This window comes from Gymnoscopelus braueri (assembly GCF_963280865.1).
Source record: "Gymnoscopelus braueri genome assembly, chromosome: 10".
NCBI classification, from domain to species: Eukaryota; Metazoa; Chordata; class Actinopteri; order Myctophiformes; family Myctophidae; genus Gymnoscopelus; species Gymnoscopelus braueri.
The window spans coordinates 20,884,250-20,902,085 of record NC_137611.1 but is presented as its reverse complement, the minus strand read 5'-3'; the positions used below and the strand labels follow the sequence as shown (position 1 = coordinate 20,902,085).

General features: G+C 42.0%; 1 protein-coding gene across 1 annotated transcript; it reads left to right on the top strand.

Moving 5' to 3' along the window:
* The first annotated feature begins 53 nt into the window (after window positions 1-53).
* On the top strand, window positions 54-13,699 carry ints15 (integrator complex subunit 15). Its single transcript, XM_080439243.1, has 8 exons — window positions 54-174; window positions 1,788-1,988; window positions 3,411-3,632; window positions 5,135-5,300; window positions 8,478-8,755; window positions 10,408-10,642; window positions 12,137-12,176; window positions 13,047-13,699. Exons 2-8 carry the CDS (start codon window positions 1,794-1,796, stop codon window positions 13,378-13,380), a joined length of 1,470 nt encoding a protein of 489 aa, XP_080295369.1. The 5' UTR covers window positions 54-174; window positions 1,788-1,793; the 3' UTR covers window positions 13,381-13,699.
* The last annotated feature ends 4,137 nt before the right edge of the window (window positions 13,700-17,836 follow it).

Here is a 17,836-nt window from a genome sequence, read left to right as displayed (position 1 = left end):
CAGACTGACATGTCAAACTGACTAGTTCATCATGTCCCTCACAGGCTTCCGTAGCCAGTAGTAGGCTGACTGAGGCTCATTGTCGTGGTGTTTCTATACTGTATACACACAACTACACACTAACTCACTTTGTATCAGCTCTGTGTTTGTTCTGACGTTCGTTACAGTGTGAAGGTGAGCTAAACCCAACCCACTACATCTGAGCTCTTCATAATGTGTGCGACGACAGGTCGCGATAACGTGCGATATATGTTGCTGATTTTGCTAACAAGATAGCTATTAGCCTATAGCTAGTGGTTACAACGCGAATGTTGACCTATCGAAGTATGTGACCCCCAGGGGTCGTTGTAATGTTTCACTCCTGAACAGAGTGAAGCATTATTTACAACGACTTATTTATCACATGTATAATTTTGTGTTGAGGAAATGTAGTGTGTGTATGGAGAGTTGGGAATAATGCCTCCTTAGGCCTTTTTAATTCAATTTTGATATGAAATTGTTTTACAACCCATAGTTAATCTTCTAAATGTAATAATACTTAAATAACATTTCCACGTTCTATGTAAACATAAGATTTCATGCAAAGTTAACTCTCGCTCCCGTTATTCCCTCGATTTGAAGTGACATAATGCGATGGGTCACCAATTTCGGTGTAACAAACGTGAATCACTGGAGGACACTGTACAGTACAGACAGTACAGCAGCAGTCCTCTGGTAGCACTGCTGTAATGTTGCACCAGCAGGTTGTTAAACCATGATAACCCTGTCATGGTCTACGGCTGCCTGTGAGCATTGTATAATGCAGGGTTTTTTTTTAGGCCAAGGACCCCCTATCCGACAGAGATGAAGTAGGGACCCCCAGTAGCCCCGCAAGCAACTCTTAGATTCTATTTTTAATATCTGGAATTGCTAGAGTTGCAATACCAACCCTTGACAGCCCATTCATCCAAACAGAAAAGTCCTATCTGATTGTATTAAACAAAGTTAAACTCACCAACATTGCAGCTGAATGGAAAGCTTGAATTATCCTCTTTGCAAAGTTTTTGTTTCATAAAAATCCACCATAGACACGTTATAAGCTACTTTCTGTCAAGAAAGTAAATATTGAACCATTGAAAAGTATTAACAAAAGCATGCGACGAAATAATAACTTCATTGAATCCATTGAAACACAGGTTCTTTTTTTTTCTTTTTCTAAAAAGTAACGGTTTCGGAGATACGAGGTTTCCACCCGACAGCAACGATACGCAACTAACGCAACATGTACTGCACTTGTACTCAGTGGTGTAAAGTAACTAAGTACATTTACTTAAGTACTGTACTTAAGTACAATTTTGAGGTATTTGTACTTTACTTGAGTATGTCCAATTTTCAGAACTTTTACTTCTACTCCACTACATCTCAGAGGCAAATATCATACTTTTACTCCACTACTATTATTTGAAAACTTTAGTTACTTTTCAGATATAAATGATGATATTATGATGCATACATTAACCACCTAAGCCCTATTTTATACATAGGCTATTTGAAAGTGAGCTTGTAGATCGGCTATTTTCAAACATTTTTGTACTTTTACTTTTGGTACTTTAAGTACATTTTGATGCCAATACTTTTGTACTTTTACTCAAGTAGATTTAGAATTTGGGACTTTAACTTGTAACAGAGTATTTCTATATTGCAGTATTGGTACTTTTACTTAAGTAAAGAAGTTGAGTACTTTTTCCACCACTGCTTGTACTGTACATAAAAACAACGCTAATATCGATAACCTGACTGTCCCTTAGGCGGCGATGGGTGACATCCGTCAGTCGCTGCTGCCCCGCGACGTGCTGAGCGCGGCCAAGGAGCTGCTCTACCACCTGGACATCTACAACAACAACCTGGTGCAGTCCAACAGGCAGCCGGCCCAGGTCGACGCCAAGACACTGGACCTGGTGGAGGAGTTCATCCTGCACGCGCCCAAGGACAGGAATGCCCCGCCCAGGGTAAGATGTAGGGGCTGGGGCAAATATAACCCAGTAAGACCTGAGGGCAGATTCTACAAGTGAATTCTTTTTCTGAAAAACTTATGTTACTATATCAGTGGTTCTCAATAACTTTTTCATGTCAAGGACCCCCAAAATTATATGTATTTGACCGCCGACCCCCATGTCAAAATGTTCTGTTCCAGGGACCCCCGGAAGCAAAGATTTGAGTTAAAAATGGTCGCTTTAAAATATATATATATATTCAAAGATTTGCAAAAATATTCAAGATTTTTCAAAAATGGTAGATCTACAAGCTTGTAGCGCGGCACGCTATGAGATTGTATATCTGCTATTTTTTAATAGCCAAAGAAGTATAAAATAATGCTTTTTAGCTCAAATCTAAAATGACACAGATGCTTTCCCGGTCTTAAAGGGATATTTCACTTTCAAATAAAATAAACATTTAAAAAATATATTAAAAATAAATGAAAAAAGTAATGGAAAAATCACGGCCCCCTCACGCATTAGAGTGTCCTACTAATGTGTGAGGGGGCCGTGATTTTGCCATAACTTTTTTCATTTTTTAAAAATATTTATTTTTAATGTTTATTTTATTTGAAAGTGAAATATCCCTTTAACTCTTCTAACTGCCAGAGTAATAGTGTAATAGTGGTACGCTACTGCCATCCGCCATTTTTGACATTTTTGAAAAATCTGTGTGTGAGAACTACTGATTTAGAAGGCATTTTTAGAATCGGCCTCAGGTCTTAATGGGTTAAGCCGGGCCTGTATCATACTTCGTTGTACGATGGTGGGCGTAAAAAAATTGCTAAAATAGGTCAATCTACAAGCCCACAATGCGTCGTGATGCATTAATTCAATAATATTTGAAATAAGTGATATTGATTTGAAGTCACATCGTCCTGCCCCCCACCCTGACTGTTTGACATTATTGTGAGTCTGGGTTCTGAAAGCCGGGTCAGTGGTTCTAAAAACTTTTTCATGTCAAGGACCCCCAACTTGACACTTACTAGCCCGCGGACCCCCATTTGAAAAGATACGCCATAGGGACCCTTATAAGAGAAGGTTTTTAAGGCTCTAGCAGTGATTCTCAACCATTTTAATTTCAAGGACCCCCAGTTTGACATGCATTAGGCTATGGACCCCCAGTTAATGGCATTTCTCTGGGACCCCAATTTATATCGTAAAATCATTGTTAATTTAACTCTGAGAGTGTACAAATGGAACCAAATGGACCCGTTAGGTTCCATTTTCACACTCTCAGAGTTGCAGACCATAAGGGTCCATTTGGTTCCTAACTATCCATCGTTTAGCTAGGGACCCCTTGGAACTCCCTCAAGGACCCCTGGGGGTCCCCGGAACCCCACTTTGAGAACCAACGTCCTGTGTGTGTCTCTCTCTGTGTGTGTTGTGCTCCAGAGGATGAGTGCCCTCCAGGAGCTGCAGCTGTTGGAGATCATGTGCAGCTGTTTCCAGGAGCAGAGCCGCGACGCCGTCCGCCAGCTCACCTTCTCCGCCCTCTTCAGCCTCCAGGGCGACCAGGCGGACGAGAGCCGCATGGCTTTACTGAGCAAGCTGGTGTCCATGGCGGTGGCCGTGGGCAGGGTGCCCATCCTGGAATGTGCTGCTACCTGGTTGCAGGTGAGGCTTTGTGTTTGCAGTATAGGGCTGTGTGACTATTTTGGTTATTTTCTTGTTTTGTACATCAATGAATTGATTAACCAGCTTAACCCGTTAAAGGCCTGAAGCCGATTCTACAAATGTTTTCTAAATCCCAACAGTTTTCTGAAAAAACGTATGTTTCTATATCAGTGGTGCTCAAACTTTTTCATGTCAAGGACCCCCAAAATGATATGTATTTGCGACCCCATCTCAAAATATGTTGTTCCAGGGACCCCCCAGAAGCAAAGAATAGAGTTTAAAATTATCCCTTTAAACAATATATATTAAAAGATTTGCACACATTTTCACGATTTTTCAAAAATAGCAGATATACAAGCTCATAGCGCGGCACTCGGTGCCGCGCTACGAGCTCGTATATCTGCTATTTTTGAATAGCCTAAGTGTAAAATAAGGCTTTTTAGCTCAAATGAAAAAGTGACACAGATGCGTTCCACGTCTAAATGGGTTAAAGGAGTAGTTCACCCAAAAAATGACTTCATTTGATGACCGGCGGTCTCTCCGGTAGGAGACTCAAAGAGTCTCATTTGAGACTCCTACCGGATACATTAGCATCTTTCCGCCGGTAATCAAATTATTGGCTTTAGGAATGCGACAAAAACAAAATGTATTTCTTGTGCGCTTCAGGACATGCAAACCAAGTGTAAATCGGGGGATAATAGTTGGGATGGGTAACAGAGAGCACACACTCTAGGTATGTGCAAATTTACTGGCCAAATACTTGAACAACAACTAAAGGTGACACAAGTATTATTAAAAAAGAAAAAAATAACGCACATCCTCCGTGTCTTGGAAGAACAGAATCATGAAAACAAAGCGGGGACTCGCAACTCACTTTTTGAATGCTCCCAAGTTTTTTATTTGCGACAAACAGCAGATACGACGTCGTTTCAAGTATATAGTAATAAAATGCTTGAAAAAGACCGAAAGGGTTGAAACGTCGTATCTGCTGTTGGAGTAGCCTGGGACCAGACGAATCTGCCAGTGCGAGAAAAAAAAATGCCCTCACGATTTGGATATGGCACCGCTCCGTTGTGAATCCATTTCCTGCTCCCGAAGTCTGGGGTGACCAATCAGGGCACAGTATTCAAATATGGGAGACTGTGAGTGGTAGTTAGTTGTAGGTCTAACCAACTGCGTCCAGAGCCATTGTTTTGACTCATATCCACGCAGTGATATAGTTTGGCTACGCGAGGCTACTGTTGGAGCACTTGGAGCATTCAAATAGTGAGTTTGAGTTGCAAGTCCCCACTGTTTTCACAATTATTATTAAACTCATAATGTACGGTAGCAGCTATTTGCATTTGTGCTATTTTGTGTGCATGCGCCCATGTGCAAAAAATCTCTTGTGTGTGTCTGTGAGCATGTGTACTGTACATGTGTGTGTGTTGGCATGTGTGTGCTCATAATGTAGTTCCTGTGTGTGTGTGTAACTTGGCCGGGTGTCCCCTGTCTGCTTGCAGAGGACCCATCGTGTGTTCTGCGTGCGTCTGGCGCGGGTCCTGGTAGACGACTACTGCAGCCTGGTGCCCGGCTCGGTGTCCACCCTGCAGAACATCCACAGCTCCAGCCCACGCTTCTGCTGCCAGTTCATCACCGCCGTCGCCAACCTCTACGACTTCACCTCAGGTACACCAATGCTTATCTTGCGAGTGCGAGGATAGCTCTGTTTAAGGGACAGGTCGATTTTTAAAGAAGGGTACCCCTGGAGAAAATGTATGTGCCCTGATCTAAAATGCCATGACCCTCCCTTTGACAAAAAAAAAGTGATTAAAAAAAAGATTAACTCTCCCCGCCTATAGGAGTGTCACGATATAGCCTATCGTGGTATTAAAATGTGACGATAGGTATTGTCAAGATGTCATACTGTATCGTAATATTTTTTTAATTATTTTTATTTTCTTTATTTTTTTTGCCGGTGAAAGTTATAGGAGTTCTTACTGTATGGTGTATGTCTGATACGAAATGTAAAGCTTATCATAATCACAGTAATTATTAATCATGTCTTCCATCATATTCAAGATATTTTGGAGAGAAATGAAACAGACTCCAGTCGCTTTCAGTTTCAAGCACTGCAGAGGGGAGGTGTTGTGTGTCAGCTGATGCTCGTTGACGCTCGTTAATGTGACATGCGTCAAAGCAGTTATGCCAGTCTGCACTCTCAAATAGGCCTACATCTAATCTAAGATTGTTTACATGGTATTGTACTGTATCTGGTATTATAGTTATTATATTGTTTTTTTTAGCTGTTGGAAATAACTAGGCTGCACTTGGTTTGCGGGGCTACTGGGGGTCCCTACTTCATCTCTGTCGGATAGGGGGTCCTTGGCCTAAAAAAACCCTGCATTATACAATGCTCACAGGCAGCCGTAGACCATGACAGGGTTATCATGGTTTAACAACCTGCTGGTGCAACATTACAAGTCCAGATGACAAAAATATGAGGTTTGTGGAATTTATAGTTATGCAGTGTTACAGTATATTGTATTATATTATATTAGTTGCGAACGCAGCGGAAGGAGGCGCGCCGAAGGCGCGCCTCCGCGCAAGTGGAGCTTACTATGAAACCGTGCTTGGCTTGTGTGTCTGTCTGTGTGTCTGTGACTCTGCGTGTCTGTGTGTCTGTGTGCACTGCCTATGTGCAGCTGTGTGCAGCCAAGTAAATGTCCAATATAGACGTACCATACATCAAATGAAAGGTCTTTGAAAACTGAACACACCTGTCAAGGTTGCGTTTAAGCCCGCCCCTTCCCCCGGAAGCCACGCCCCGGAGAAGGCTCCTAAAAACTCCCCATTGAAACCCCATGTTAAATGAAAAGTGCCCGAATCGCTCCGAAACTTTTTCTACCCCCCCTAAGTCGGGGTCTACGAACAAATACTTCGGCCTCGGATTTTTGCTCCGCCCCCCGGAAGTGGGTGAAACAGGCACTTCAAACACTTTGTTGAATTGTTCAAAAACATTCAAAAACAATTTGGGGTGAATTTTTATTTTTCTTAGATGCTCCTTTTAACGCAGAATTTTTTGGTATTTTTTTTTTTTAAACGCCTTAGTTTTCGAGCTGCGTTCGCTTACCGCGTTCGCGCGTCTTACTTGTTATATTAGCGTCTATCTGTCCTCTGAAACAATGGGTTTATAGTTAGTGAGAACTTCACTTCTCCCTTAAGCTTGCACAAATGTATTTATTTGTGTGTACAAAGCACTTTGTAATTGTTTTTTAAAGTGCTTTGTAATTGTTATTTTAAACTAAAGATGATGGCCAATGTTGATGATACATGAGAAAAGAACATATCGATATCATATGCCCAACATCATGTATGTATCGTGAAATTAGTGTTTTCTTGACACCACTAACCCTCCTCATCAAATACAACAACATGACATTTAAAACTGATAATTTGACCGATGTTTTGCTTTCCACAATGATTAGAACATTACTGTAGTCAGTCTTGCTAAATGCACAGTGTAGTGTCTGTAGTGGTAGCAGAATGGACAGTGTTCTAAACTTACATGTGGGAAACCCATTGAATCCCATAATTATTTACTACGGTGACTACACTGTTGCCTACATCATGGGTTTTCAACTGGTGGTCCGTGGAGGTATTGCATGTGGTCCCTGACCATGCATTTAGTAAGTAGGAAAGTGAAGATTTGTATTATATTTTAGTTTATCGATGGTGGATACTGTTAATGTGCGTGACAACAGAAAGGAAATTCAACTCAAGGATGACAGGTTTACACACGCACACAGCATAGTGTGTATTTAAGGGAGGTTTTAGTACATCAAGGTAAATACAAGCTTTTATTTGATGTATGATGACGCATCAATGTTGTCAGTTACTTGGAAGTCGGACATCCGACTCCGAGTCAGACATCCGACTTCCAAGTAACTTGACAACATTGATGCGTCATCATACATCAAATAAAAGCCTGTGTTTACCTTGATGTACCACAAAAACACACTTAAAAGAGGATATCTCTGTGTTGGAAATTGGGATAATGCATCTCTCTAGTCCGAACACCTGTTGAAGTGTTGCTTAATTGTTCAACCACCATCGTTAAGACGCTGAATAGATTTGACTGGGTCGTTCGCACTTGCTGTGCGTTGATGGGTTGTTAACGACTGTCTGTCATTGATTCTAAATAGACCAAGGTGTTACTAGATTTGAATCATCATTTGAAATAGAGAGGGGTCATTGACCACTGTTCTGCTGTACTAAAAATGTATATAAAAAACAGGACTATTTTAATCAATTCAAAATTGCTTGACCCTCCCTTGGATTCAAAGTAAAATTAGCTGACCCTCCCTTGGACTAAAATCAGAAAGGCATGACCCTCCCCTATTTTCCTCCAGGGACCCCCTTCTGTAAATTTCGACTGGTCCCTAACCCATTCAGACCTGAGGCCGATTCTACAAATGCCTTCTAAATCGGTAGTTGTCACACAAAGTGACGCGCTGTGAGCTTGTATATCTGCTATTTTTGAATAGCCAATGCAAACAAATCTGATGCTTTCCCAGTTTTACTGTGTTAAAAATAACCCAGGACAATGGACAAAATTGAATAGCGAAGGGGCAAAAAAATCATCATCAAAAATAATTCTTCATTCTGCTAAAGGTTTGAATTGGATTGACGGTGGAATTTCACGTCCCGTATGGTTTCCTCTAGATACTTTTTGCATTCAGTGAAGCTGAATGGAGCATGTTGTGACCTCAGTCTTGCTACGGTTGAATCTTTACCCACAATCTTATTTCCATCTTATTAAGACATGCGTGGGTGTGTGTGTGTCTGTTTTTATTTCACGTGTAGAGGAGCTGACCCCTCCTATAGAGCTCCTCCAGATGATCGTGACGTGGATTCAAGACGACCCGCGCCTCGTCCTCGTCAACTTCCTGAACACGGCGCTCTCGGGCAGCCCGCCCATCAGTTCCCTGGACCTCACGCCGCTGGGAGGGCTGGTGCGCTGGTGCGTCAAAGCCCCGCTGGCGTTCAGACGAGACGAGAAGCCGCCACTGACCAACGGCACGACGGAGAGCCAGCCGGAGGCGGGGTCTCTCTTCTCTGCGCTGCATTTGAGCGTCCTACAGGTACGTGCGTCTGTGGAGAAATTGGATCGTTTGGTGTGGAATGCATTTATTTTTGTAACTGGGTCACCTCTCGATTCTTTTTTCAGTTGTTGTGTTAACACATAGACCGCCGGGCCCGTAGTTCTACGGGCCGTTAAATCCAACGGTTAAGCGCCGATCCCGTAGCCTACGGGCTGCGGTGCTTTTTCCTTTTTTTTGAAAAAAAAAACTTTTTTCAATTTTCTAGGGGGACGATTTTCAGTGTAACACCACTGGAAGTCGACCGGAAGTGCGATCCCGTTTTTTGTTTCCCGTCGGCCTCCATTCTAAGTCGTACACAAAAAGCCCTGTAAAACCATGTAGTTTTTCATCCTCGCATTTCCCATGTTAACATAAACGGTCAGAACTCAAACATGGCGGCTCCGTTTGACACGCGGTCTCGACGAGTAGACACCAGAACATGTGCACGTTGTTTACAAACAGTGGATCACGCAATCTAAAGGATTTTAACGGGGCCTATGGCGACCTGAAAAAAACAAAAAACAACAATAAAACCTTGGCACTGGTGAGTACATTATGAGATTAGCCCTTGGCGGTGGATGTGTTAATCTGTGTGATTTAATTTTGATCCAAAAATGATGGTAAAATAAAGTAACACAAAATTATGGTAAAATACTATTATTCAATTGGAAGCAGACATCAGGAAAGTGCTTTATTCTTTATTCATTCGGATCCCCATTAACTGCCACCAAAGTAGCAGAGCTACTCTTCCTGGGGTCCACAACAAACATAACAATAGATATCACATATAACACCACAGAATACAAACATGTCTTGCTAAAAAAAACATTTCAAGACAATAAAAGTCAACAAAAAAAAAACTAAGCATGGCAACCCATTAAATTCCATCGAGGTTATTCAGGTCAGTTAATTAACATTGCATGTGTCTTTTAAGGAGTTTCTTAAAACTTGGCTGCTTTAGTGATCATAGTTGGTAATGTGTTCCATATTGTAACTGCCCTATACATTACAGATCAGCATACTGCATTTAAGGAAGCTTCTACACCAGTGGTTCCCAAACTTTTTAGCTCGAGACCCAATATATGAATACGTTTGGCAATTCTGGCACTCAATTGTACTACCTATGAGTATGTAAAAGAACAAAAACGGATAAGCAATAATTATTTCTATATTATGTTGTCCCAGTGCCAGAGTTTTTTTCAAAGTAAAAAAAAAGTGCTTAGGAAGCGAGATACAGCCTTTTTCGTTATACGTTAAACAAGGAGTGGATGGAGCTGCAAATCTTCAGATAATGATATCTTGGGTTCTGAACATGTTTTTTAAAAAAAAAATATATATATATATATATATATATATATATTTTTTTCATTTTTTTTTCCAAAAACACGTCAAACACGTCATTGGCACGTTGCGCCATAGCGGTAAAAACATGTGAAACACGTTAATGGCACTTATGAAAACATTTAGATTTTTTGAGAAAATCTTTTGAAATAATAATTCAAAATTAAATGTAGGAGAAAAAAATAATAACAGGGTATTCACTTGCGTGACCCAAAAATTGGTGTTCTAGTCAGCGTGTCTTGGTTAGTGTCGGTAACACCCCACCCTCTCTCTCTCTCTCTCTCTCTCTCTCTCTCTCTCTCCCTCTGCAGGTCTTCATGCTCTTGCCTAACATACTGAACGAGAAGGGGCTTTTCGGTCGCCTGGCCCTGCTGCAGTTGGAGCCCCTGGCCGCGCTGACCAACGACCTGTCCCGCCTGCTGGACCAGGCCGATAAACACGCGCGCTCGGCCGCCGAGGCGCACACGCTCTGCCAGCTGGCCCTGGACCGCCTGGCACAAGCCCTCCAGGTGGCCATGGCTAGCGGAGCGCTGCTCTGCTCCAGAGGTGAGAGGAAGGGTTTCAGTTAGCAGTGGTGTGGAAGAAGTACTCATTTTTTTTACTTAAAGGAGGAGTTCACCCAAAAAATGACTTATTTTCTATCAATTGCACACCCTATGACGCCTTGAATCCATGGATTATTTTTTGTTTTTGTCGCATTCCTAAGCTAATAATTTGATTCCCGTCTCCTACCGGCTAATGTATCCGGTAGGAGACACAAAGTAGATTATTTGTGTCTCCTACCGGAAATACACACAGTCATCAAATTATTGTCTTAGGAATGCCACAAAAACTAAAATAAATCCATGAAATCAAGGCTTCGTGGGGTGTGTAATTGATAGAAAATATGTAATTTTTTGGGTGAACTCCTCCTTTAACTCATTCCCTGCCTAGAACGTAAAAAACGTAATTATTTCCAATTACCAATTCTGCCAAGAACGTAAAAACGTATTTTTTTTTTTTTTTTTTTTTGACCCAAAGACCAAGGAGATATGATTTTTCGAAGATCTAGACTCCTATCCGCTTCCTTGTTAACTTAAAACTTAAAAATTCTGTATCTCGGCTCCTGTGAATGAGTTAAGTAAAAGTATCAATACTGCAATACAGAAACACTCTGTTACAAGTGACAAGTCTTGTATTCAAATTTTACTTGAGTTAAAAGTATTGGCATCAACATGTACCGAAAGTACTCATTATGCAAAATGTCCCATTTCACAAGTTTTCAAATGTAAAAAAAAAACATGAAAATAGCAGATCTACAAGCTCACAATGTGTCGCATCGCAACGCATTGTGACCTTGTAGATCGTCTATTTTCAAATGGCCGAAATGCATATACTCTAGGGTTGAAGTGGTTAATGTATGTTTTGTAATAATAATCTAAATCTGCAAAGTAACTAGTAACTGAAGTTTTCAAATAATTGTAGCCTGACCTGACCTGACCCGAACATGTATTTTCTGTTTACTAAAGAGCAGGAGAGACGGGGAGACCCCTGTTATTGAACATCGCTTTATCTACGAGAATATAGAGCTATTTAATAGTTATTTCAACAAAAACATTTCAATTAACAGCCCCTTTAACTCATGTGACGATGTCACATTTATCTTCTCTTTCCATCATTGTTTTTGCGTTGGCTATAAAAAGTAATGAAATTCTGAAAATAATTGACTTTTTCATTTGAGCTAAAAAGCCTTATTTTACACTTTGGCTATTCAAAAATAGCAGATATACAAGCTCGTAGCGCGGCACCGAGTGCCGCGCTACGAGCTTGTATATCTGCTATTTTTGGAAAATCATGAAAATGTGTGCAAGTCTTTTAATATATATTGTTTAATTGGTGATTGGAAAGTCGGGGGGTTTGATTACTCTTCACTTATCGATTGTCTACCTACTGAATAAATTATGAAGTTACAGAGTTACAAAAGTCCCAGTGACAATTTTGTGAGACTGATTGGACAGTGATTGTATTGTTCTCATGGTGATGTCTTGTTGTTTCACACAGAGGACCTGAGGGCCATCTGCTCCCGTCTCCCCCACAACAAGTAAGAACCAGCACCTATATTCACTGTTCTACACCCCACTAGTCCAGTGGTCCTCAACCTTTGGGTCAGGACCCCCGGTCCCTCACATGGGGGGGGGGGGGGGTCCCCCAGATGACAGTACAGTGACAATTTAAGGACTTTTTAAGAAGACCTTTTTAATACCTAAAAAAATAAAGAAGAAAAGAAAGGAAAAAAGACCATTACTGCATCAAAAGTAATCAACAAACTATACTATAAAAACTGGTCAAACATCGGCCAAATTATCATATAAGAAAAAGGCAAACATTGTGAAAATAGCCGATCTACAAGCTCTCAACGCCTCGCAACGTAAGGCGTTGTGAGCTGGTAGATCTGCTATTTTCACAATATTTATCTGAGTCAAACAAAATGTAATGCCTCAACTCCTACAATTCCAAGTGCTTTTTAGGGTGGGGGGTCCCCAGTTCAAATATGATTATTTTTGGGGGCCTGAAAAGGTTGAGAACAACTGCATGGGACTAGCCATTTCAAACATCACCTTCGTTCTGAACACTATTTTTAAGGATGATTTTAAAGCAAACTTAAACTTAACTAAGTTAAGTTAATAATTGATATAGTGACAACAAGAAGATTGCATTTGCATGTTTTCGTGCAAATGTCCTTTATTATAATATGTAAATGTGCTTTAATGCAAAATGTGGAGAGAGTTTGCTGAATGCCTGCAGTGATGTCTGTAGTTTAATGTTACATCGCGCAGTGCAGTCTGCCCTTGTAAGTCATATCTATCTACCTAAGCATCTCGTCTCACTCACACTCGCTTCCTGTATCTGTGTGTCTGTGTGTGTGTGTTTTTGTGTGTGGGTGCTTGTTTCCTTCCTCTTGTGTCAACAGTTTGCTACAGTTGGTGATGTCGGGCCCAGTGATGTACTACAACAACATCCACACGCCGCCGCTGGCGTTCAGCCCCCACGCCTCTCACTCGCCTCTGGCATCGCACCCCACACACACACCCCTGGCATCGCACCCCACGCACACACCCCTGGCATCGCACTCCACGCACACACCCCTGGCATCTCACCCCACGCACACACCCCTCGCATCGCACCCCACGCACACACCCCTGGCCAGCCACCCCTCGCCTCACCCCCAGTACCCCTCCCAGCCCCAGTACCCCTCTCAGCCTTTCCAGTCAGGGATGCCCTTCCCCTATCGGCCCAGCCACTAAAGAACCATCACGCTCATCTGCAGATGTGAGGATGTATGTGTACAGTATGTCAGGTAATGAGGGGCACTCTGTGAGTGTGTGTTTGCGTGTGTGTGTGTGTGTGTGTGTGTGTGTGTGCGTGTGTGTGTGCGTGTGCGTGTGCGTGTGCGTGTGCGTGTGCGTGCGCATCTGGGTGCATATGTGTGAGTAGATGATTGCGTGATTCACTGAATTATGTATAAGTGTGTTATTAAACTGAGTCGCTTCAGGAAAAACAAATGTCTGAAACTGTGAGGCTGACATGTTTGTCTAATAAATGTTATTTTCTTTTTTTACTCAAGCGACAGTTTCTCATGTTGTTTTTTAGATTCGCCACTAGTGGTCACTGTTATTCTATTAACCACTGCAGTTGCAGTCTGCAGTGCAGGACTGGAGTTTTAAGTTTGTTTAAGGTGCAAGGTGGCACAGAAACGGTGTAAAACTCAGTTTTGCTTGTTGGATTAAATTATTAACTTAATTTACTTTTTTGCGTAAAGTATGCTCCATTTCAATATCCGGGTAAAAAAATGAAATACAAATATATTTGGTTTTGAAAGGAACATATAATGTTTATTACAAAATTAATAATTCTAACATCTGTGAAATAAGGAAACTAAATAGCGAATTACTTATTTCCAAAACCTTGGAATGTGTATGTGGAGCAGGTCCTAACCCTAATTCTCTGAATGAAAGCCCCGTCGACGTCTCCATGTGAGGCGAGCCCCCGGCTGGCTAGCAAAAGCTTGACCCTGCGTTGCTCCTGATAGCATATCGCTGTTCCACAGCACACAGCAAGATGCTCAGCCCACCCTTCAGTAGGTGTTCAGCTGCCCTCATCCACCACTAGAATTGCATCATCCCAGCGTCAGTGACTGGCTGCACCCTTTGACTTCAACGCTTTGGCGCGTTACACTGCGAGTGTGGTTTCCAGGTTCAAAGAGGACGTGTATCTGAGACATGGGCGTGTGTGAAAATGCACGAAATGTTCTCTCTGTCTTATGACGCGTGTTTTAAGTTAACGACTTACTGCAGCTTCTTGCTTCCTTGTTCCGCGGTGTTCCTACGGTAAATGTCAGACGCCTGAAGCCACAATGAAGAGAAAGTACATTTTTCTAAGTTTGCCTTTGTCCACTGACTTGTAGTCATTGTCGTCACCATTTGAAATGGCATTAAGGAGTATCTCTCCCATGTCTATTCTCTGACATGCTACTGTTCTTTGTATTGTTCTTGCCTCAGAACGAAACTGTAGCCACCTAAACCCACAGATCATCTCCTGGCGAATGAACTGCAATAAGCTCTGATATTCATACTGTAGATTACAAAACATAATGTATCCCCCACAGTAGGGAGGGAACAGTAGTACTGGAGCGACATTGTACTGTATATACAGTCTGTACTTTATGTGACCCCCCCCCCCCCCATTGGCTTCATGGGTGTGTCCAGTGATAAGGATATCTCTTCTGGGAACGTCATGCCTTACTGGTGGGTCTGTGGAAGCTGTCAGAACTGATACCATTCAGGGGAAAAAGGCGAAATGATGGGCAAATATTTGAGAGAGCAATTTCGAAGCAGGAAGGCTGAAGTGTGACTGGGGTGTTCTGTCATACATAAAATAAAATAAATGACTGAATATTTTCTCCCAATCATCCATGGTGGCAAGATACACACACTGTAGATAAACTGGGACTTTTTGTTCAAATGCCCACAGTCAGACATCAGCTTAGTTTATATTTTGTTGTACGACCACGTCGCTTGTCGTCGATTTTCAAGTGAAAAAACATGGCAAGTTGTCGATTGACCATGTCGGCGAGCGACATGGTCAATCGACAAAGTATAACTTAGGCTTTAATTACATCCCAGTTCATTCCAGAAGAGCAGCTGATCCCAATCTAAAATATCCAAAGTGCACCTTTTCACCAAGCATCTGGGCCAGCACTCGCCGCACAGTGACATTGCCAGGCCTGTTCTGAAAAGAAAGGTTTCCTTGTGCCCATGCAAGGCCAGCTGTAACCCACAGTCTTATACTGGCCAGGCTGGGCCTGGTTGTGGCCTGCTTCTCTTTGCAGGTGTGGAGTGCGGTCGACTCCATCCTGTCTGTGTCAGCAGATGTAGAAATTGGTTTCCTGTGGAAGAAGTCCTCTCAGGGCCAATATCTACATCTGACTCAGAACTGCAGTTGAGGTCTGACTAGACTAGAAGTTTCAGACCAGGTCTTAAGGGTTTTTGTTTTTTAAGCTTGGACGTATCTCTCTACTCCGTCTCTATCTGCTCCGTGTTTTCATACTGCCGTGCTGCTGCCGTGACAACTGAATTTCCCTTGCAGGATCAAAAAGATCTGTCTCTCTGTCTGTCTGTCTGTCTGTCTGTAGCGTAGCGTAGCGTAGCATAGCGTAGCGTGCTTGTTTAGATCACAAAAAAGTATGTAATCAGCCAGCCAATGTGAGTGAACCCCGAAGTGAACCCTAGCGAACCCTTATCTTCCATGTCATAATAGGTGAACATTCTGCAAAAATAACCGATCTACAAGCTCACAGCGCAATGCGTTGTGTTGTAGATCCGTCTATTGTCCACAAACATATTTGCCGTTGACGCCGTAGAGGGAAGAAAGGAGGTGGCCAAGTAGAGAACCCTGGGGATCCCGGTCAACGAAGTATATTGGGTTTAAGTGAGTGAAGACAAGTCAGTAATTAGCCAATATTACTCTGTGGTCATTCACCCTTAAATGCCATATGCCACTCAGCTCATAGATTTAGTAGAGTTGATAGGTTTGGTGCACACTGTCCTCTTTGTCTGTGAGACACGATCAACATTGGTATGTTTTAATCTACAAAGATCTGTTTAATAAGCTACTACTTTATTTATCTTCCCAGTTGGACTGTAAAATTGGCACCCATCACACGTGCGTCATAGAACAGGAATCGGCTAGCCAGTAACTGTTTTTGTTTACTGGCAAGATGATTCCATTTGAACAGAACCTCAAGATGTGTGATTTGATAACACATCCAAAGTTTAAAAAAAAACTGAATTATACCTTTAATACTTCCTCTATGTTAAATACTACCAGAAAGAAGTAAAAACCTCTATTGTTTCTAAATCAACCACTCAAAGGTAAGTGGAAGTGTGTGCTTCCAACTGTGCAGGGGGAGGAATAAGCAAAGCCACAGTGCATTATGAATAACATGTAATTAAAATATTTGGGGCAGGGCTTATGGTCCACTCCAAACTGTTATTAAGATGTATGCCACAGATTATTGTAACACTGACCCAAGACCATAAACAGTCGTCCATAAATGTTTTGAGGCTGCATGGGTATGTCTTCAACCTGCATGCGACTAGACCGTGAGACCACTGTTGTTTGCCTTTCTCAAAGGGAGATCGTCACTAATGCAGACTAAACCCAGATGAGCGATAAACGGTACTTTAGTGAGATTTGGCCTTGTCGTGGGAAACGGAACCCACCTCTCACACACACATAGTCCCGTGTCAGGCAGAGCCATGCGGTTTCTCCAGGCACTGTGTGTGGTTCATCAGCAACAGTGCAGGTGGTACAGCCAACTGAAGTGGGGAAGAGACTTAGGGCTGGATTAGTATCATCCTGTGAAAGAAATATCGTAATGACCGGTGGGTTGAAGATTCAAAGGAATCACGGCTTCATGTGGAAATGGGTTTTAATGCGGCAAAATGCTCAAACAAAGCTCAGCGGCTTGAGCAACAGAAGGGAGGGGGTTCCCACAACAATTACCCATGGTTTCAACCAGTGTACACATGTAACATAAAGGCTGAATAAAACACGACACAGATTAATCACAATAAAAACCCATAACGCATTTGCCAACTCAATAACACATCAATAAAAAATAAATGTCCGGGTGTGTCCGAGGCATGCTGGGAAGGCCTTCTTTGTCCTATGGCACACAGAGACAATACAATAGGAGTTTGTCATCATCGTCTGATAAGCTGTTGGTGTGTATGTATGCATCCATGTGACACGAGTGTGACATGAGACATTGTTAGTGCAGAGGAATACTGCATTTCTGAGCACAAAACCTTTGTCACACCATGCAGTTAACAATCAGGACACTGTTGAGCATGAGGATAATAGCCAGGGAAGTAGCCAGGTGTCTGTAAAAGGAGTAAGTCACCCCAAAAAATGTAGTTAATCAGGTTCTAACATGGAGCAAGGAGACCTTAGGGTGGTTATAGAGGGATGTTTTGACTATTCATGTCTTTGCACCTGCTACAAATGTCTACACTGTAGACATTTGTAGCAGGTCCAGGAATGCGACAAAAACAAAAACATTTCCATTAATTCAAGGCTTCATGGGGTGTGTAATTGATAGAAAATAAGTCATTTTTGGTTGACTTACTCCTTTAAATCGATGCAAGAACAACACAAAAATGTCCACTTAATTATAGTGACTTATAATCATGCTAATGC